General features: G+C 35.3%; 1 protein-coding gene across 1 annotated transcript in view; it reads left to right on the top strand.

Annotated features, from left to right (window-relative positions):
• RYR3 (ryanodine receptor 3) overlaps positions 1-17,963 on the top strand; it is a 438,620-nt gene that overhangs the window by 97,671 nt on the left and 322,986 nt on the right. The window contains exon 12 of the mRNA XM_051973649.1: positions 8,460-8,563. Coding sequence (XP_051829609.1) covers positions 8,460-8,563 — 104 coding nt within the window. The remainder of the gene's footprint in view (positions 1-8,459; positions 8,564-17,963) is intronic.

Here is a 17,963-nt window from a genome sequence, read left to right as displayed (position 1 = left end):
CAAAAATGTTTGTGTGGCAGCTCTTTTTGTAGTGGCAAGAAATTGGAAACTGAATGGATGCCCATCAATTGAAGAATGGCTGAATAAGTTATGGTATGTGAATGTTATGGAATATTAATATTCTGTAAGAAACAATCAGCAGGATGATTTTAGAGAGGTCTGGAGAGATTTACATGAACTGATGCTAAGTGAAATGAGCAGGACCAGGAGATCATTATACACGGCAACAATAAGATTATACCATGATCAATTCTAATAGACAAGCACTTCTCAACAATGAGATGATTTAGACCAGTTTCAATGACGCTGTGATGAAGAAAGTGATCTATACCCAGAGAGAGGACTGTGGGATCTGAGTATGGATCATAACATAGAATTCTCACTCTTTTTGTTGTTGTTTGCTTGCATTTTATTTTCTTTCTCTTTTTTCCTTTTTGCTTTGATTTTTCTTGTGCAGCAAGATAATTGTATAAATATGTATGCATATATTGGATTTAATATATATTTTACCACGTTTAACATATATTGGATTACTTGCTATCTAGGGCAGAGGGTGGGGAGAAGGGGGAGAATAAAGGGTTTTGCAAGGGTTAATATTGAAAAATTATCCATGCATATATTTTGAAAATTAAAAAGTTTTAATAAAAAATGTTTAAAAAGAAGGAGGAGGAGGAGGAAGAGGAGGGATGCTGCTAGCTGTGGGCACTTGCTGGAGGATATAGATCTTGCTTTGATGTTTCTAGTGAAAGGGGAAAGCAGAAGTGAATTTAGAGGCACCATTCCCCACCTTATGATTAGAGATGCTCATATTAATACCTTATTTTAAAAAAATGAACTGGCAAAGAAGACCCCAACCATGGAAACTTATTAGAACAGGGAACACTGGTGTTCATCTTCAGAGAATAACACTGAAGTAAAAATGCCCTAAAGAGTAATATGAAATGTCTCCCTTCTCAGAGAGAATTTATAGAAGAACTTAAAAGAGAATTTAAAAATCAAATGAGAGCTATTAAGGAAAAATTAAAAGAAGGGGAAAGATAGGAAAAATTTGACTGGACTATACTCTTACCTCAACTTGGCCTGAAGAATGTAGGCCAAGAGAAGCACTACCAATAACTTGGAAAGGCAGTTATCTCTGACATATATCACTGCATTTTCCTGCAGAAATATTGAATATTGAGGGGTTGATTACTGTTTTTAATCTGTTTAGTTTTTTTTATAGTACTGTTTTTAAATTGTATGTTATATATTTTAATGTTTTTAGTATCTATGGTTTGTCTGTTTGGCTATTCCCTCTGCATTTTTAAGTTTTAGAGAAATTTATTAGGTCATATAGTAGAGAGAAAGGGCCAGAAAGAAGAAATGGCTCTTTTACATTATACAGGATTTTTCTTTCTTTTTTCAGCTTAATATTTTTCCAGTTACATGTAATACCAATTTTAACTTTTCTTTTTAATTTTGGATTCCAAATTCTCTTCTTCCCTCCTCTTCCTCCTCATTGACAAGGCAAGAAATTTCGCAAAGCATATTTTCATGTTAGTCTTGTTGTAAAATAAAATAGAAACCAAAAGGAGGGGGAAAGTTCCAGAAAAACAAAGTTTAAAAAGTATGCTTCAATCTGTATTCAGAATCCCTCAGTTGGTTTTTTTTTTTTTCATTATAGATCCTTGGCAATTGTCTTACATTATTGAGAAGAGTTAAGTCATTCACAATTGTTCATTGTATAATACTGCTAATACTGTATACATTATTCTCTTGGTTCTGCTAAATTCACTTTGCATCAGTTTATGTAAGTCTTCCTAGGCTTTTCTGAGAGCATCCTAATCATCATTTTTTAAACACAGTAGTATTTAATCATCATAATCATATACTGCAATTTGTTTAGCCATTCTCCATTTAAATCTTCAATTTCTAATTCTTTGCCACCACAAAGTAAGGTGCTACAAATGTTTTTGTATCTATAAGTCTTTTTAAAAAATCTCTTTGAATAATACCTAGTTCTGGTATTGCTGTGTCAAAAAGTATGCACAGTTTTATAACTCTTTGGATATAATTCCAAATTGCTATCCAGAATAGTTGGATCAGTTCACAATTCCACCAATAGCGCTTTCATGTCTCAATTTTCTCAAATCCCTTCCAACATTTATCATTTTTCTTTTCTGTCATATTAGCCAATCAGATAGATAGGCATAAGATAGTACCTCAGAGTTATTTTAACTTGCCTTTCTCTAATAATGATTTAGGACATTTTTCATATAACAATAGATAGTTTTGATTTCTTCTTCTGAAAAGTTTGACCATTTATCAACTGAGCAATGATATATTCTCATATATTTGACTTAGTTCTCTTTATATTTGAGAAATGAAGCCTTTCTCAGGGAAACTTGCTATAAAAATTTTCTTCTTTCTTTCTAATCTTGGCTGCATTGGCTTTGTGCAATTTCTTTTTTATTTAATGCAATCAGAATTATCCATTTTATATCCTGTTCTTTGGTTATAAATTCTTCTCTTCTCTATAGAGCTGAAACTATTCCATGATCCTCCAATTCACTAATGGTATTGCTATGTCTAAATCATACAATCCATATGGTTTTCCGCTTCCATTTTATAGAATTACAAACAAGATCTTCCTTGTAGGAGTGTAAACAGTCTAACTATTTAATCCCTTTTGGTTTCTCTTTCCTGTTTACCTTTTTATGCTTCTCTTGTCAAATTTTCTATTCCACTGTGATCTTTTTTTTTTTATTAAGAATGCTTAAAAGTTCTCTATTTCATTAAATATCCATTTTCCCCTGAAGGATTAAACTCAATTTTGCTAATTAGGTGATTATTGTTTTAATCCTTACTCCTTTGCCTCCTGGAATATTACATTCCAGGCCTTCCAATCCTTTAATGTGGAAACTGATAAATCTTGTGTAATCCTGACTATGGCTCCCAGACATTTCAATTGTTATTTTCCGTCTGCTTGCAATATTTTATCCTTGACCTGGGAGTTCTAAAATTTAGCTGTAATATTCCCAGGAGTTTTTGTTTTAGAGGAGGTAATTGATGGTTTCTTTGTATTTTTTGTTTCATCTTTTGGATCTGTGGAAATTTTCCTTGATAAAATGTCCAGGTTCTTTTTTCAATCATAGTTTTCAGATACTACAATAATTCTTAAATCATATATCCTGATCAAAACCATATGGTACTGCCTGAGAAATAGAGTGGTAGATCAATGGAATATTAGATACACATGACACAATAATCAATGACTGTAGTAATCTAGTGTTTAATAAACCCCTAAACTCCATCTTCGGGGATAAGAATTCACTATTTCATAAAAATTCCTAGAAAAACTGGAAAACAATATGTCAGAAACTCAATAGGGACCTTTATCTCATATACCAGACCAAAATAAGGTCAAAATGGATACATGATTTAGGCATAAAAGGTAATACAAGATGCAAATTGGAAGAGCAAGAAATAATTTACCTATCAGATATTTGGGGAAGGGAGGAATTTATTGCCAAAGAAGAACTAGAGAACATTATGAAAAAATGATCCCCCATGATTACATTAAATTAAAAAGGTTTTGCACAGACAAAACCAATGCAGCCAAGATTAGAAGGAAAGTAGAAAACTGGAGAAAAGTTTTACAACTAGTGTTTCTGATAAAGGCTTTATTTTTAAAATATATAAAAAGCTGAATCAAATTTATAAAAATACTAATCATTCCTCAACTGATAAATGATGACATGATATGAATAGACAATTTTCAGATGAAGAAAATGAAGCCATAACTTTTTTTCATATTTATATTTTTTAAAATGCTCTAAATCATCATTGAGTAGAGGAATTACAACAACTCTGAGATACCACTTCATACCAATCAAATTGGCTAAAATGACAGAAGATAATGTTAACTATTAGAAAGGATGTAGGAAAAAGGGAACATCAAGTTCATCTAACCATTCTGTAGAGAAATTTGCAACTATGTCCAAAGAGCTATAAAACTTTGCATACCCTTTGATCCAGCAGTGCCATTACTAGGTCTGTATCTCAAAGAAATCATAGAGGGAAAAGGATCCACATGTGCAAAACCATTTGGAGCAGCTCTTTTTTGTTGGTGGCAAGGAACTGGAAAAATGAGTAAATACCCATTAGTTGGAATGATTGAATAAGTTATGCAATATGAATGTAATGGAATATTATTGTTCTATAAAAATAATGAACAATCTGATTTTTAGAAAGGCCTGGAAAGATTTACATAAATTAATGCTGAGGGAAACAAGCAGAACCCAGAAAATATACATAGTAACAGCATGATGGTGTGATAAACTATGATGGACTTGCTTCTTCTCAGCAATTCAGTGATCCAAGATAACCCCTATAAATTTTAAATGGAAAACCCCATCCAAAGAAAGAACTATGGACACTAAATATAAATCAACATATGCTATGATGACTTTTTTTCTTTTTCTCCTGTTTTTTTTTCCTCTCATGGTTTTTCCCATTTGTTCTGATTTTTCTCTCTCAACATGATTCATGAGAAAATGTGAAAAAAAAGAATGTATATGTATAACTAAAAAAAAAAAACCAAGAAAACAAAAAACAACTTGTTTCTACATGTAAAAATATTATACTGGATCTAGTTTCTGTGTCAGTTGTTTTTCCAATGAAATAGTCCACATTTTCTTCATTTTTATCCTTTTAATTTTATCTTATCTCTTGATGTTTCATGGAGTTATTAGATTCCATTTTTCCAATTCTAATTTTTTTTACTTATGAAGTGTATTTTATTTTTTCCAATTACATGTAAAGATAGTTTTCAACATTCACTTTTTATAAGATTTTACATTCTAATTTTTTTCTCCCTTCCTTCTTTCTCTTCTCCCTCCCCAACAAAGCATATAGGTTATATATGTACAATCATTTAAAACATATCTTCAAATTAGTCATGTTGTGAATGAACAATCAAAACAAAAAGGGAAAGAGTTGTGTCCAGACTGAATCCTTGGTCTTAGAAGAGGAGTGATGAGGTGGGACTCATGTGGATGGTCAAATGTGAAGTCTGTTTATTCCAAATTCTGTAAACCTTATATACCCTAATACCCTTATATAACCAGAGCAACACTGTGCATGCACTAACTATATACTGCACATGTGGTACCACATAAACAACTTGCTATTGTATGTAGATGTCTCTTTGCCACTTTGTATCACTCTGCTTCAACTACAACACAGGTTGTCACCAGCTCCTGACTTCTCAGGAAGGCCAAGAGCCCTTAGGGAAGATGGGGAGCCAAACCAGACATTGTCAGCAGGTTCCCTCTGGACTGAAAGGTCTTATACCTCACCCAGAGCTCCCCCACTATCTGTGGCTCTCTACAAGAAAGACCACAACAAAAGGGAAAAAAAGTAAATAGTATATTCTTCAATCTGCATTAAGTCTCTATAGTTTTTTCTTTGGATAAGGCTATTGTTTTCAATCCCAGGTCTGTTGGAATTGTCCGGATCACTCTATTGCTGAGAAGAGCTAAGTCTGTCAGAGTTGATCATCATAGTCTTGCTGTTGCTGTGTACAATATTCTCTTAGTTCTGCTCACTTCACAGGAATTCTTTTTTCATTTAAGACCAATTCACATTATTCTTTGAGGCTTTTGCATGCTATTGCTTTAATTTTGTTATTTTTTCTGAGTTTGTGTTTTGATTTCCCCTGTCAACATAGTAACTTTCTTTGGTCAGGTCCCTTTTGCATTCTTTGCTTCTTTTCCCAGCCCATTTCTTGACATTTAGTTTTATATTAAAGTTGGACTTTGCTTCTGGGTTGTAGAAGGCACTATCCCAGGTTTCAGATTTTTTTGTGTGATGTTTTTAGAGTTATCTCTGGAAATCTGTAGTTTTTTGGTTCTTCCAAGGTAGTATGATATAAAGAGAGGTGTTATCATTTCTCTCCTTGCTTGTACTCTTGCCTGTGAGTAACCAAAAGGACTCTTTTCCACCTGGAACTGTGTCCAGGGTCCCTGCTCTTGCTATTATTCTTCCAAGTAGGAACTGTTCCACTGAGAACAAAGCAACACATTCCTTCCTCCTCCCTCCCCGCTTCCTCACTTCTCCTTCTCTCCTTCTCTCCCCTCTCCCTTCTCCTTTCCTGCCTCCCTCCCCCGACGCTCCCTCCTTCCCTTCCTTCCTTCCTTTCTCTCTCCCTCACCTTCCCTCCCTCTTTCTCTTCCTTTTTTCTTCCCTTCCTTTTTTCTTCCCTCCCTCCTTTCCTTCTTTCCTTCCTTCCTTCCTTCCTTCTTCCTTCCTTCCTTCCTTCCTTCCTTCCTTCCTTCCTTCCTTCCTTCCTTTTTTCCTTCCTTCCTTCCTTCCTTCCTTCCTTCTTTCCTTCCTTCCTTCCTTCCTTCCTTCCTTCCTTCTTTCCTTCCTTCCTTCCTTCCTTCCTTCCTTCCTTCCTTCCTTCTTTCCTTCCTTCCTTCCTTCCTTCCTTCCTTCCTTCCTTCCTTCCTTCCTTCCTTCCTTCCTTCCTTCCTTTTTTCCTTCCTTCCTTCCTTTATTCCATCCATCCATCCATCTTGGGTTTCATGGACTAGATTTCTTTGTTTCAAGACCATGTTCTAAAACCAAGTTAGTCTGGCTCTCACTGACCAAGTGTACTTGGTCTTTGTTTTGGTCCTGATTGCCTCAGAGTGAATTTAGATAACAATTGTTGCTGTTTTGGCCAGAAACCTTGAAGGTTTTCCCCTGCAAGACTGATAGTTGCAGCTTTATTGTGTTTTTTGAGTATTTTATTTTTCTTTGACTTGGTAAAAGAGACTGCTCTCTGCCTCATCTTTTACTTAGTCTTAGTCACTGATTGGGCTAGAAAGTTGTTTCATCTCATCTATTAGTTGATTATGTTGTTTCAGAATTCATTTTGAGGGTGACTTTAATCTATTTGGAGGGGAATTTAACAGAGCTCAGGCAAGTCCTAGACTTTATTCCATGATTTTGGCTCCATCTTTATCCCTGCACCTCAGTACATTATCCATAGGCATATGCCTATTGTAACGAAAGAAACAAAAATCAATCAGAGGCTACATTTTATTAATGATGAGCCTTTCTGTATTTTACTAGGCTTGTCATTGGATGACAGACATGGTTTATTATTATATCTTTACTCAAAATATTAATTTTATAGCACCTTTCAGTGCTCATGTTCCAATAGCAAAACATGGTATCACCATATTATAATGTGGCATCAAAGTAGAATTTGATGGAGTATATTTTAGGTATATAATAATAAACATTTATATAATGTTTTAAGATTTACAAAACACTTTATATATATGAACATTTAATTTTCATCACTACCAAATCAACTATAAGGTTATTTTCTCCATTATACAAATAAGAAAGCTGAGGTTGAGGGAGGTTTGATGACATTCCCATGGACAGCAAGTCTTGGAGGAGGGATTTGAACCTGTTTCTACTTAACTCCAGAAATCCAGCTAGACTATTACCAGTGCCATATGACCTCTTTAAAATAAGATTTCATTAGTTGGTCTAAGAGACATTTTCTATGGGAAAAATAAAATTCATTATGTATTCCAAATAATCAACTTGAAAATAAATATTTAGAACACAGTCCATTGATAAGCTAGTGATCATTTATTCTTCAATTCCATAAATATAAAGTATCTACTTGTAAAAGATACTGTGAATTCAAAGATATAAAATGACACAAGCCCTTTCCCTTAAAGTCTGGGGAAAATATTCATAAGGGGAAAATGTGCATGTGGAATACATGGTAGAGTGGAGTGGGAGGTTCCCTCTTCACTTAAATATTATTGTTAAATTTAACCAAAACAAAACACTTTCATCTGTAGCAATTAGTGATCATTTCATAGAGAATATAGCATCTGTCAGAAGGGAATACAGTGAAAGAAAACTAGAAAACATTTCAGTGTAAAATCCAAAACATAAAATTCAGGGTACTCCATTTTAGGTAGAATATGAAATAAGTCTGGGAAGGTTAAATTTTGGTCAGATTGTGAAGAGCCTTAGGAATTAGTATTTTATCCTAGAAACAATAGAAAGTAAATAAAGGTTCTTTAATTAGGGTCAGATCTTTGTTTTAGACACATTACTTTGGCAATTATGTAAAGGATGAATTCCAGAAATCAGTGAGATTGTTACAGTAGATAAGAGATGATAAAGGCCTGAAATAGTATGTTGAAAAAGTGAATTGATAAAAGGGGAAAATTATAAGAGATGTTGTGAAGGCATAATCAATAGAATATGATAAATCATTTCATTGTGTGGTAAGGGACAGGAAAGTCAAGGATGACTTGAGAGAATATCACTTATCTATCATCAAATAACTTCCCTCAAGATTTATGATATGTATATTATCCTTTACCTTCTTTTAAATTTAGCTGAGGTGTAATTGATTTTTATCATACCTGAAATTGTTATTTTTTAATGGTGTCATATAGATCCGGGATGACAACAAAAGGCAACACCCTTGTCTTGTGGAATTCTCAAAGCTACCTGAAACTGAGAAGAATTATAACCTGCAAATGTCAACAGAAACTTTAAAGTGAGTTTTGAAATAAATTGAATTAAGATTTTACAAGCATGAATAATTTAGTGACATGTAATCAAGTATTATAGGTATTACATACCATTCTAAGAAAACATATTGAGGAATTAGGGGTGGGGGAAGGTAAAGATGATAATTTATAATATAAAATATTTTAGACCTTTTTAACTAAGTTTCTCCAGTTTCAGAGAACAAAGTCCTTATGAGTATATCTGATACATTCATCCTCTCCTTTCCTTACCTACTATCAGTACCCTAATTTAGATTTTGATTATCTTTCATTATGAACTACAGCTTTTTAAGTAGTTGATCTTTTTACTTTAGTCCAATCCTCTCTAATAGCCTTTCAAGCCACTGCCAAATGTGTCTAATAAGATTATCTTCCTTCTCAAAGACTTTCCATGGTTCCTCATTAACTATAGAATAAAATTTTAAAATCCTTATATTAGCAATTAAGGTACCTGACAATCAAATTTCCACTTAGTTTTTCAGGCTAATTTCACGCTGCTGCCTTTCATTCTATTCCAGAGAAATTGTACTCCCTTGACTTATTTAGCCCAATCACTCCCACTAATATATATTTTCCATTGCTTATATCTGAAATTTCTCTTCCTCTGAACTCCATCTCCTTTATTTATTTATTTATTTATTTGCTTACTTATTTTGATAGCATTTTATTTTTCCAAATACATGCAAAGATAGTTTCCAACATTCACTTTTGCAAAACCTTGTGTTCCAAATTGTTCATCTTTTCTTTCCCTCCTTTCACTTCCTCAAAACAGCAAAGAATCCAATATAGGTTACACATGTGCAGTTCTTCTAGACATATTTCCATATTTGTTATGCTGCACACACACACAAAAAAATCAGATCAAAAATGAAAAAAAGCACAAGAAAACATTATGTTGTGATCCACAATCACTTCCCACAGCCCTCTTTCTAGATGCAGATGGCTTTCTCCATCAAAATTTTTTTGGGGAGCCACGACCATCAGAGTTGATCATCACATAATCTTGAGTTACTATGTATAATGTTCTCTTGGTTCTGCTCATTTCACTCAGCATCAGTTCATGTAAGTCTTTCCTTGCTTTTCTGAAATCAACCTGCTCATTATTTCTCATATATCAATAATATTCAGCCATTCCCAACCAATAATGTTTTATGAATAATTCTTAAATTAAATTGTTTATGGGGAAAGTTAGAAGATAGTAGGAAAAGTACCAGGAACCATCCTCTTATTTCTAGAGATCAATCAAAAAGAGAAATAGAACATTTCCAAATGTAAAAGTCTTTAGAAAATATGATGTACTTTACAGAAACCTCACAAAAACAGACATTATATTTCTTAATCTCCTCCACCTGTTTGTATTTTTCCTTCTTTTTGGTAAGGCAGAATAATCTCCTCAAGAGCAGACAATGGTGGAATTGTTTGTTCGTTGTTAGTTTGTATGGTTCATTTTTTAAGTTTTTTTTTTTCCTTGTGTATCCCCCAGTACTTTAGTCATGTGCTTGACACTTGTGTTCCAAATTTTTTCCTTCCTTTCTTCCATTTCCCTCCTCTAAATAGCAAGTAATCAAATATGTTAAACATGTGCAATTCTTTTATACATATTTTCACATATATTGTGCTGCACAAGAAAAATTGGATTAAAAAATAAGAAAAAGAAAAGCTAGCAAACAACAAAAAAGGTGGAAATTATGTTATGATCCATATTCACTCCCCACAGTTCCCTTTCTGGATGCAGATGGCTCTTTCCATCACAAGTCTATTGGAGTTGGCTTAAATCACCTCATTGTTGAAAAGAGCCACATCCATCAGAATTGATTATCATATAAATCTTGTTGTTGCTGTTTACAATGTTCTCTTGGTTCTACTCACATCACTTAGCATTAGTTCATGTAAGTCTCTCCAGACCTTTCTGACATCATTCTGCTGATCATTTCTTATATAACAATAATGTTCCATAACATTCATATATCATAACTTATTCAGCCATTTTCCATCTGAGGAGTCCATTCAGTTTCCAGTTTCTTGCTGCTACAAACATTTTTGCACATGAAGGTGCAAAAGGACAAAAAGGTGCAAAAAGGGACATGTAGGTCTCTTTCCCTTCTGATCTCTTTAAGATACAAATCCAGTAGAAACACTGCTGGATCAAAGGATATACACAGTTTGATAGCCTTCCAAATTGCCCCAGAATGGTTAGATCAGTTCACAATTCTACCAGCAATATTCAATGAATATTTCTTAAATTAGATTGTTAATGCAGAAAGTTAAAAAGAGGAAAAGTATCAGGAACCACCCTCTTGTTACTGGACATAATAAAAAAGGAAAATGGAATATTTCCAAATTTTAAAGTCTGTAGAAAATATGATGTGCTTTACAGAGATCTCACAAACACAGACATTATATTCCTTAATCTACCTGTTTATATTTTTCCTACCTTTCACAATACAATTCAAGTCCTACTTCATGCTGGCATCTTCCCTAATGACTCCAGCACAGACTTATTTCTCTCTTCTCTAACTTCCTTAGTACTTAATGTTTCTTCTATCCAACAAGCACTTCACTATACTGTATTCTTCTGATTTCCACTTGTGTATAATGTATAATTTAGTGCTTAATTTTTTCACAAAAGGCATATATTACAATGCCTTTTGTAATACTTTATTCATGACTGCAAACCCCTTCTAGCTAATTCTTTTATAGATCAAAGAGATTTGCACAGTCCTGGGACATAGTAAATACACACTCCATAGCTGATGTTTGAGTCATCAGCAGCATAACTGCTCCAAAAAATGTTATACCTATATTTTGTTGGTGACTGTTACTTTCAGCTAATCAACCATCATATATTAAATGCCTATTGTGTTTAAAAACAATGTGAGTATGAGATACGGTATTTTGACAAGATAAATTCCTTGAGCTGGAATGAACAGTTTTAGTAGCTCCTATGACACCAAAATAAATAATACACAATATTATGTAACTAGTATATTCAAGAAAAATTTTAAACTGCTATGTGAGTTATGAGGGGAAAGATTGTAGCCAGTTGAAGATTAAAAAACAATTCCCCAAGGATATGGCATTTTAGTTGGACAAATAAAACTTAAGATTGGGAGTCAGTTCCAAGTTGTGGTTGTGGTTTGTCCATTATTCTCAAAGAAGACCATGACATGAGGGAGATGATACCATAACATACAAGTGGATTTAAATGAGGGAGGACTATGCAGGGTCCTCTACCTCACTTTCACCTCCAGAGCTATCTGGGTCCAGTGGCTAGATATAGATCCAGAGGACTGGAGCTGGCCCTAGATGAAATAGGAAACTTTGGCTTTTTTTTTAAGGTAAGGTATTCAACAGGTTTCAGTTTGACTGAGGCCGTACCTATTCAATGATTAAAGCTAGGTAGCAATTGAGGCAAAGGATCTCCTCTTTCACCTAGTCTAAAAAAAATCTAAATAAATGAATAAATAAATTTGGGAGAGAAAACCTTCAGAATTTCTGGCCAAAGTATAAATGATTAATATTCATTCACTCTTCTCCTGCTAGAGAGTTTCAGGTCTATTAGATAGTACACACAAAGGCAGAAAGGTATGAAAGTTCATTGTTGGTTTAGGAACCATAGATTTGACCCACATGGTTAATATATAGATCATATAGAAAAGAGAAAGGTGTAATATCAGATTATAAAATGCCTGGAATGACATACAAAGTAATCTGAATTTATAATTTAAACTTCTCCTTTCACAGAGCCACTCAAGTCCTAATTCTTCTGGACTCCAGCTTAGTCTTGGCTCTCTCTTCTAAAACTCCTTGTGTTCATAATATTCCTGCTGTATATCAGGCTCGTCATGGTGGCAGTAGGGAATCCCTGAAAATATTTGGGAAGAGAAATAACTAGTTCTATGCAAAAAAACAAAACAAAAACATTGTTCTGGTAACAATATGAAGCATGGTTTGGAGAAGAGAAAAAGTAGAGGTAGGAAAACTAGTAAATTGTAGTACAGTAGTGGTAGTAAAACTACTGTAGAAGATTAGGGAGCTGGTTATATGATTCTGAACTAGACTACATGCAAGAGTCTGTATAAGTGGAATTGACAGGATCTAGCAGCTGATTGAATGATTATTAAGGGCAAAGAAAAGAGAAGAGTTGGAGACACTGGTAATGTTATAGGAACATGAGTTAGTGATGATACTAGAGAAAAATTAGAAGAAGCAAGTTTAGTGGAAAAGTTAGACTTTGCTTGTGACATGTCAAAGCACCAATGTGACATGCAGATTGAGAAACCAGTATGGTGGTCAGGACAAAGATCAGAACTAGAGCCAAAGACATGAAAGTCATCTTTGTAGAACTGGCAGTTGGGGTGAAGGCAATTTCCAAAAGAGTATAGTGAAAGAAGAGAAGAGGGACAAGGAGAGATCTTTGATTAGCACTAAAGGTTATAAAGGGAGGAGTAAATGCATACATTTTAACTATGATTCCAGAAAAGAGGAAGGAAGATGTGTTGAAACTTTGAAAGTATTTTCTTAGAAGAGCATTAGAACCTATGACTACTGATATTATTATTAAGAACTCAACATAGTTTTCTTTAATGTTGAATGTACTCATATTCTCAATTCAACAAGTTTTAGTTAAATGTCTATATTTCCATAATAATATGGTAGTTGCTGGATAAGCAGTGACAAAAATTAAATAGTTCCTACTCTCAAAGAGGTTTCATTCTTTTGGGGAGGTGAGAATTGTAAAGTCCCAGCTAGCTCCCTGGAGGCCTCAGGATCAGCCCGAGTCAGGATAAGCAAAAGTCCTTGGTCTTCAGGGAGAGAAGTGAAGGAGAGGGACAAAACTCCTAGGAGTTTTGCCAAGGATCCCTCCTTAATTCAGGAGTCCAGAATCTCCATCCTTTTTTCCTCCTTGTCCTGAAGCCAAGTTAAGTTCTCTTGCCTCTCTCACTCTACCCCCCTAATCCTTCCTACAATTATCTGTACACCAAACATAGAGCCAGCACGCACAGTGAGAAGGGCCATTTTTTTAAACATATGCTAATAGAATCATTGTCCAATAGGTAATTAGCCTTAAGTGCTCAGTTGTCTGATTCAAGTACCCCTTTTAAGAGTTTCAGACCTTTACATCTCCTGCTTTCTTTTGTTTTAGAACATAGAACATTCCCTGACTTCTCAGGAAGGGAAATGAAAAACACCAAAGGGAAGTGGGGAGTCAAGCCAGATATTACTAGCGGGTTTGGGGGCTGAAGGGTCTTACTAGAAACAGGTATGCACAAACCCATCAGCATGGGAGGTATTACACAAGCACATAGTAATATCGCACCGGCTATTAGTGATGACTCTTACCACAGTCAGTGCAAGCTCAATGTGGTGTAACAAGCATGAATTGTACATGCAAGTAGTGATCTAACAAACAATTTGAATCAACACGGTATTATAAAAGATTTCCAGAAGTCCTAGAAGGAGGGTATGTAAATAACAATTACACATACACCTCCTTCAGCAACCAAGAGATAGTACAAAACCAATCTATTGTCCATTACTTCACATGTCAGAGAATTCAATGATCCCCACAAGTTTTTGAAGTCCTGCAACAGTCTTTTTATGTATTAGGGAATCCAATGATTCCTGCAGATTTTGAAGTCCTACAACAGTTTCATCATGTCTCAAAGAATCTAGTGATTCCCAATTTTCAAGTCCTACAACAATCTTATCATCTCTCTGAGAATCCACCAATTCCTGAGGGTTTTCAAGTCTTACAACAATCTTTTCATGTCTCAGGGATTCCAATGATTCCTGAGGATTTTGAAGTCCAACAATTTTTGATGTTCATGAATCAATTGCCATAATTGCTATGCTCTTTCAGTAGTGGGCACAGTCAGTGATGGAACCACCCCGATGTTTCTTGAGTCTTCTCCTTTGTTTCAAGGGTCTGCTCTGTCTCTCTGTGATGGACAAGGCAAATGCAGCTCGTTGGCACCCATTGATTTCTTCTCCATCTGTAGAGATATAAGTAAACCTTCTCCCCCAAGCAGTTAACCTATCTGGTCCCTTCCATTCACCACTTTCTGGATCTGTCCACATCACCTGGTGATTATTTAAAGATAGTGGAGCTGCTCGCATTGGACATTGCCCTTCTGGTGGGTTATAAAACCTGTCTGCCAGAGCCAGTGCATCTTTGTCAAAAATCAAGAAGTTAATAGTATAAAGAGCTAAATTTAGAAGTTCTCTAAAGTTACCTGTGGCTCCCCCTTTCTTTTGTTTTTGAAGGAGCATCTTAATGTCTCCTCTCAACTATTGCCTGTTCTTGAGGATTAAAAGGTGTGCCAGTGGTATGTAAAATTTTATACTGTACACAAAAGTGTGCAAAATATTTAGAAGTATATGCAGGTCTGTTATCTGTTTTTATTGCTTGTGGTACACCCATAATTGCAAATCCTTGTATAAGGAATTCAGTGACCACTCGGGCTGTCTCTTTTGCTGCTGGTATTGCAAAAGTGAATCCTGAAAAAGTGTCTATCACAACATGGATAAAAGACAGAAGACCAACAAATTTATAATGGGTCACATCCATTTGCCAAATTTCATTGGGTCTCAAACCTAAAGAGGATGTCTTCCCTGGAGGGAATGTAGGAGCGTGGAAAGGAATGCAAACTGTACAGGCTTTTACTATGTTCCTTGCTTCCTCTCTTGTTATTCCAAATTGCAAACGTAAAGCTCAAGCAGCCTGATGATATTTAGAATGAGATTCTTAGGCTTCTTGAAATAAAGGAGTATTGGTCAACATGGTTAGAAGGCTATCTGCCTTTGAATTACCATCAAAAATAGGACCTGGAAATCTACTATGAGTGGACATGCAATATATAAATCTTACCTGGAAGCTTTCTCACTTGCTCTTGAAGTTCCTTAAAGAGCTGATATATTTGGAAGCTACAAATTTTATTTGGGCTGTGGCAATTCTTTGTACCACACCTAGTGACTAGGCCAAATTAGATATTGTATTTATATCTCCTGGATAATAAGTAAAAGCTAGAATGATTGCATACAATTCATTCTGCTGAATAGACTGAAAAGGAGTTCTGACTACTCTCTTTATAGTTGTCACGAGAGTATACAGCACAAATATTATGTTTGAATGCATCTGTAAAGATAATTGATCCTTTAACAGGAACTTTAGAAACCTTTTCTTCAAGAATCCATCGCCAATTATGTTAATAGCCGGGTTATCTTTAATGGAGACCTGTGTGTAAAATTCGGAGCTGTGGGCTTTAAAATTTGCTACTCTGGCATTTGTGCATTAGTATAAAAAATGTGTATATCTTGTCAGGTCTTATCCCAGATAATTGTACTGCTCGCTTAATGGTCTTTAATAAAATTCTAACCACAATTACTGGGTAAGGAGTAAGGCTTTGTTCTGATTGTGCTGGGAGGTTCACCCACTCTATCACACTATCTCCTTGATGAAGGACTGCTGTGGGTGCCTCTTTTGTAGCAAAAACTGATATTTCCAAGGATTTTTGAGTGACCCTTTCAATCACATTGAATAAAGCCAGTTCAACTTCTCTCAAAGCTTCTTGAGCTTCTTTTGTAAGCTGATGTGCTGAGTTTAAAGCACTGTCTCCCCTTAAAATGGCATATAATGGTTACAATTGATAGGTAGTCAAGCCTAACACTGGATGCATCCATTGGATATCTCCTATCAATTTCTGAAAGTCATTTAAGGTGTTTAGCTTCTCTGTTCTTAAGGAAAGTTTTTGTACTGTGAGCATCTTAGGATATACTTCATATCCTAAATATTGAAAAGGAGCATGTCTTTGAATTTTTCTGGAGCTATGTGCAATTTGTAGCAACTTAGTGTTTCCATGGTCTTTTGTAGACATGCTTCTAACATTTGTTCCTCAGCTGCACATCCTAATATATCATTCATGTAATATAGTAACATAACTTTTGGAAATGCTTTTCTTTTTATTTTATTTTATAATAACTTTTTATTGACAGAACCCATGCCAGACAGGCTTCTAACATTTGCTTCTCAGGTTCACATCCCAATATATCATCCATGTAATATAATAACTTTTGAAAATGCTTTTCTTACTGGAGTAAGAGCAGCAGCAACATACATTTGACACATAGTAGGGCTGTTTTTCATTCCCTGTGGCAAAACTGTCCATTCATATCTTGTATAAGGCTCAGCTAAGTTAATGCTGGACACTGAAAAGGCAAATCTTTTCATATCCTCCTTATCTAGAGGGATAGAATAAAAATAATCCTTAATGTCTACAACCCAAAGAGGCCATTCACTAGGCAATTGAGTAGGAGATGGAAGTTCAGGCTGAAGAGTTCCCATAGTTTCCATCTACTCATTTACTTTTCTTAAATCAGTCAACATCCTCCATTTTCCAGCTTTTTTCTTACAATAAATACTGAGGAATTCCAAGGACTTAGAAAAGATTGTAATCCAAGTTACTCCTATTCTATATCTAATAAGGCCTGAATTTTATCGCTGGCTAAGGGCCATTGTTCTATCCACATTGGTGTATCAGTTTTCCATTGGATAGGAACAGGTGAAAGTGTTGGCAGGCCTTCAACAGCAGCCCTGCCTAAAAAAACCGAAGTATTCATTTGTAATCTTAATTGTTGTAAAATGTCTCTTCCTCACAGATTGAGGGGGATTTTTTCAACTATAAAAGGAGCAAAAACTCCTGTTTCACCTTCAAAAGTCCATCTCAAAGAGGTAGCAATAACTTCAGCTACTATTGATCCTCCTATGCCAGACATACAGGTGCTGCCTTAATCTTTGGCCAGTGACTGGGCCAGTTAGCATCTCTAATGACTGTATGATCTGTACCTGTGTCTACCAATGGTAGGCCATTTATATATATAGTGAGCATAGGTTGGTCAGCCATAACAGCTGCTGTCCAGAATATTCCTGGATTTTGTTGCTTGGAGTCAGAATCTGGGCAGCTATCACCAGATTGCTTATTAGGAGTCTATATCGACTTCCAGCGAAGATGGTGGAGAAGAGGCACACAGCTGTGTAAGCTCCGTTTTTTTCTCTCACTATCCATTTCATTATAAACCTCTGAATTAATGCTTGACTGAAAAAAAAAAAACCTACAAATAGTTACCAAGAGAAGCCATCCTTGAGACTCGTCAGGAAAGGTCTGTTTTTGCTCGAGGGCGGGGATGGTTTTAGATCGGAAGCAGGCTGCGGGCAGCGGCAGCGAGAGCACAGAAGGCAGCTCAGAGCTGAGCAGAGTGGAGAAGGGGTGGGGTGTGATTGCAGCAGTCTCTGCGGGGAGAGCTTTGCTACAGGATTGGATACTTTGCTCCAGCAGCAAGTCAGCAGCCCAGCAGAGAAGCTAAAAACACCGGGGGGTGAAGAATACA

This window comes from Antechinus flavipes, chromosome 2 (assembly GCF_016432865.1).
Source record: "Antechinus flavipes isolate AdamAnt ecotype Samford, QLD, Australia chromosome 2, AdamAnt_v2, whole genome shotgun sequence".
Classification (NCBI taxonomy): domain Eukaryota; kingdom Metazoa; phylum Chordata; class Mammalia; order Dasyuromorphia; family Dasyuridae; genus Antechinus; species Antechinus flavipes.
This window is presented reverse-complemented; position numbering and strand designations above follow the sequence as displayed.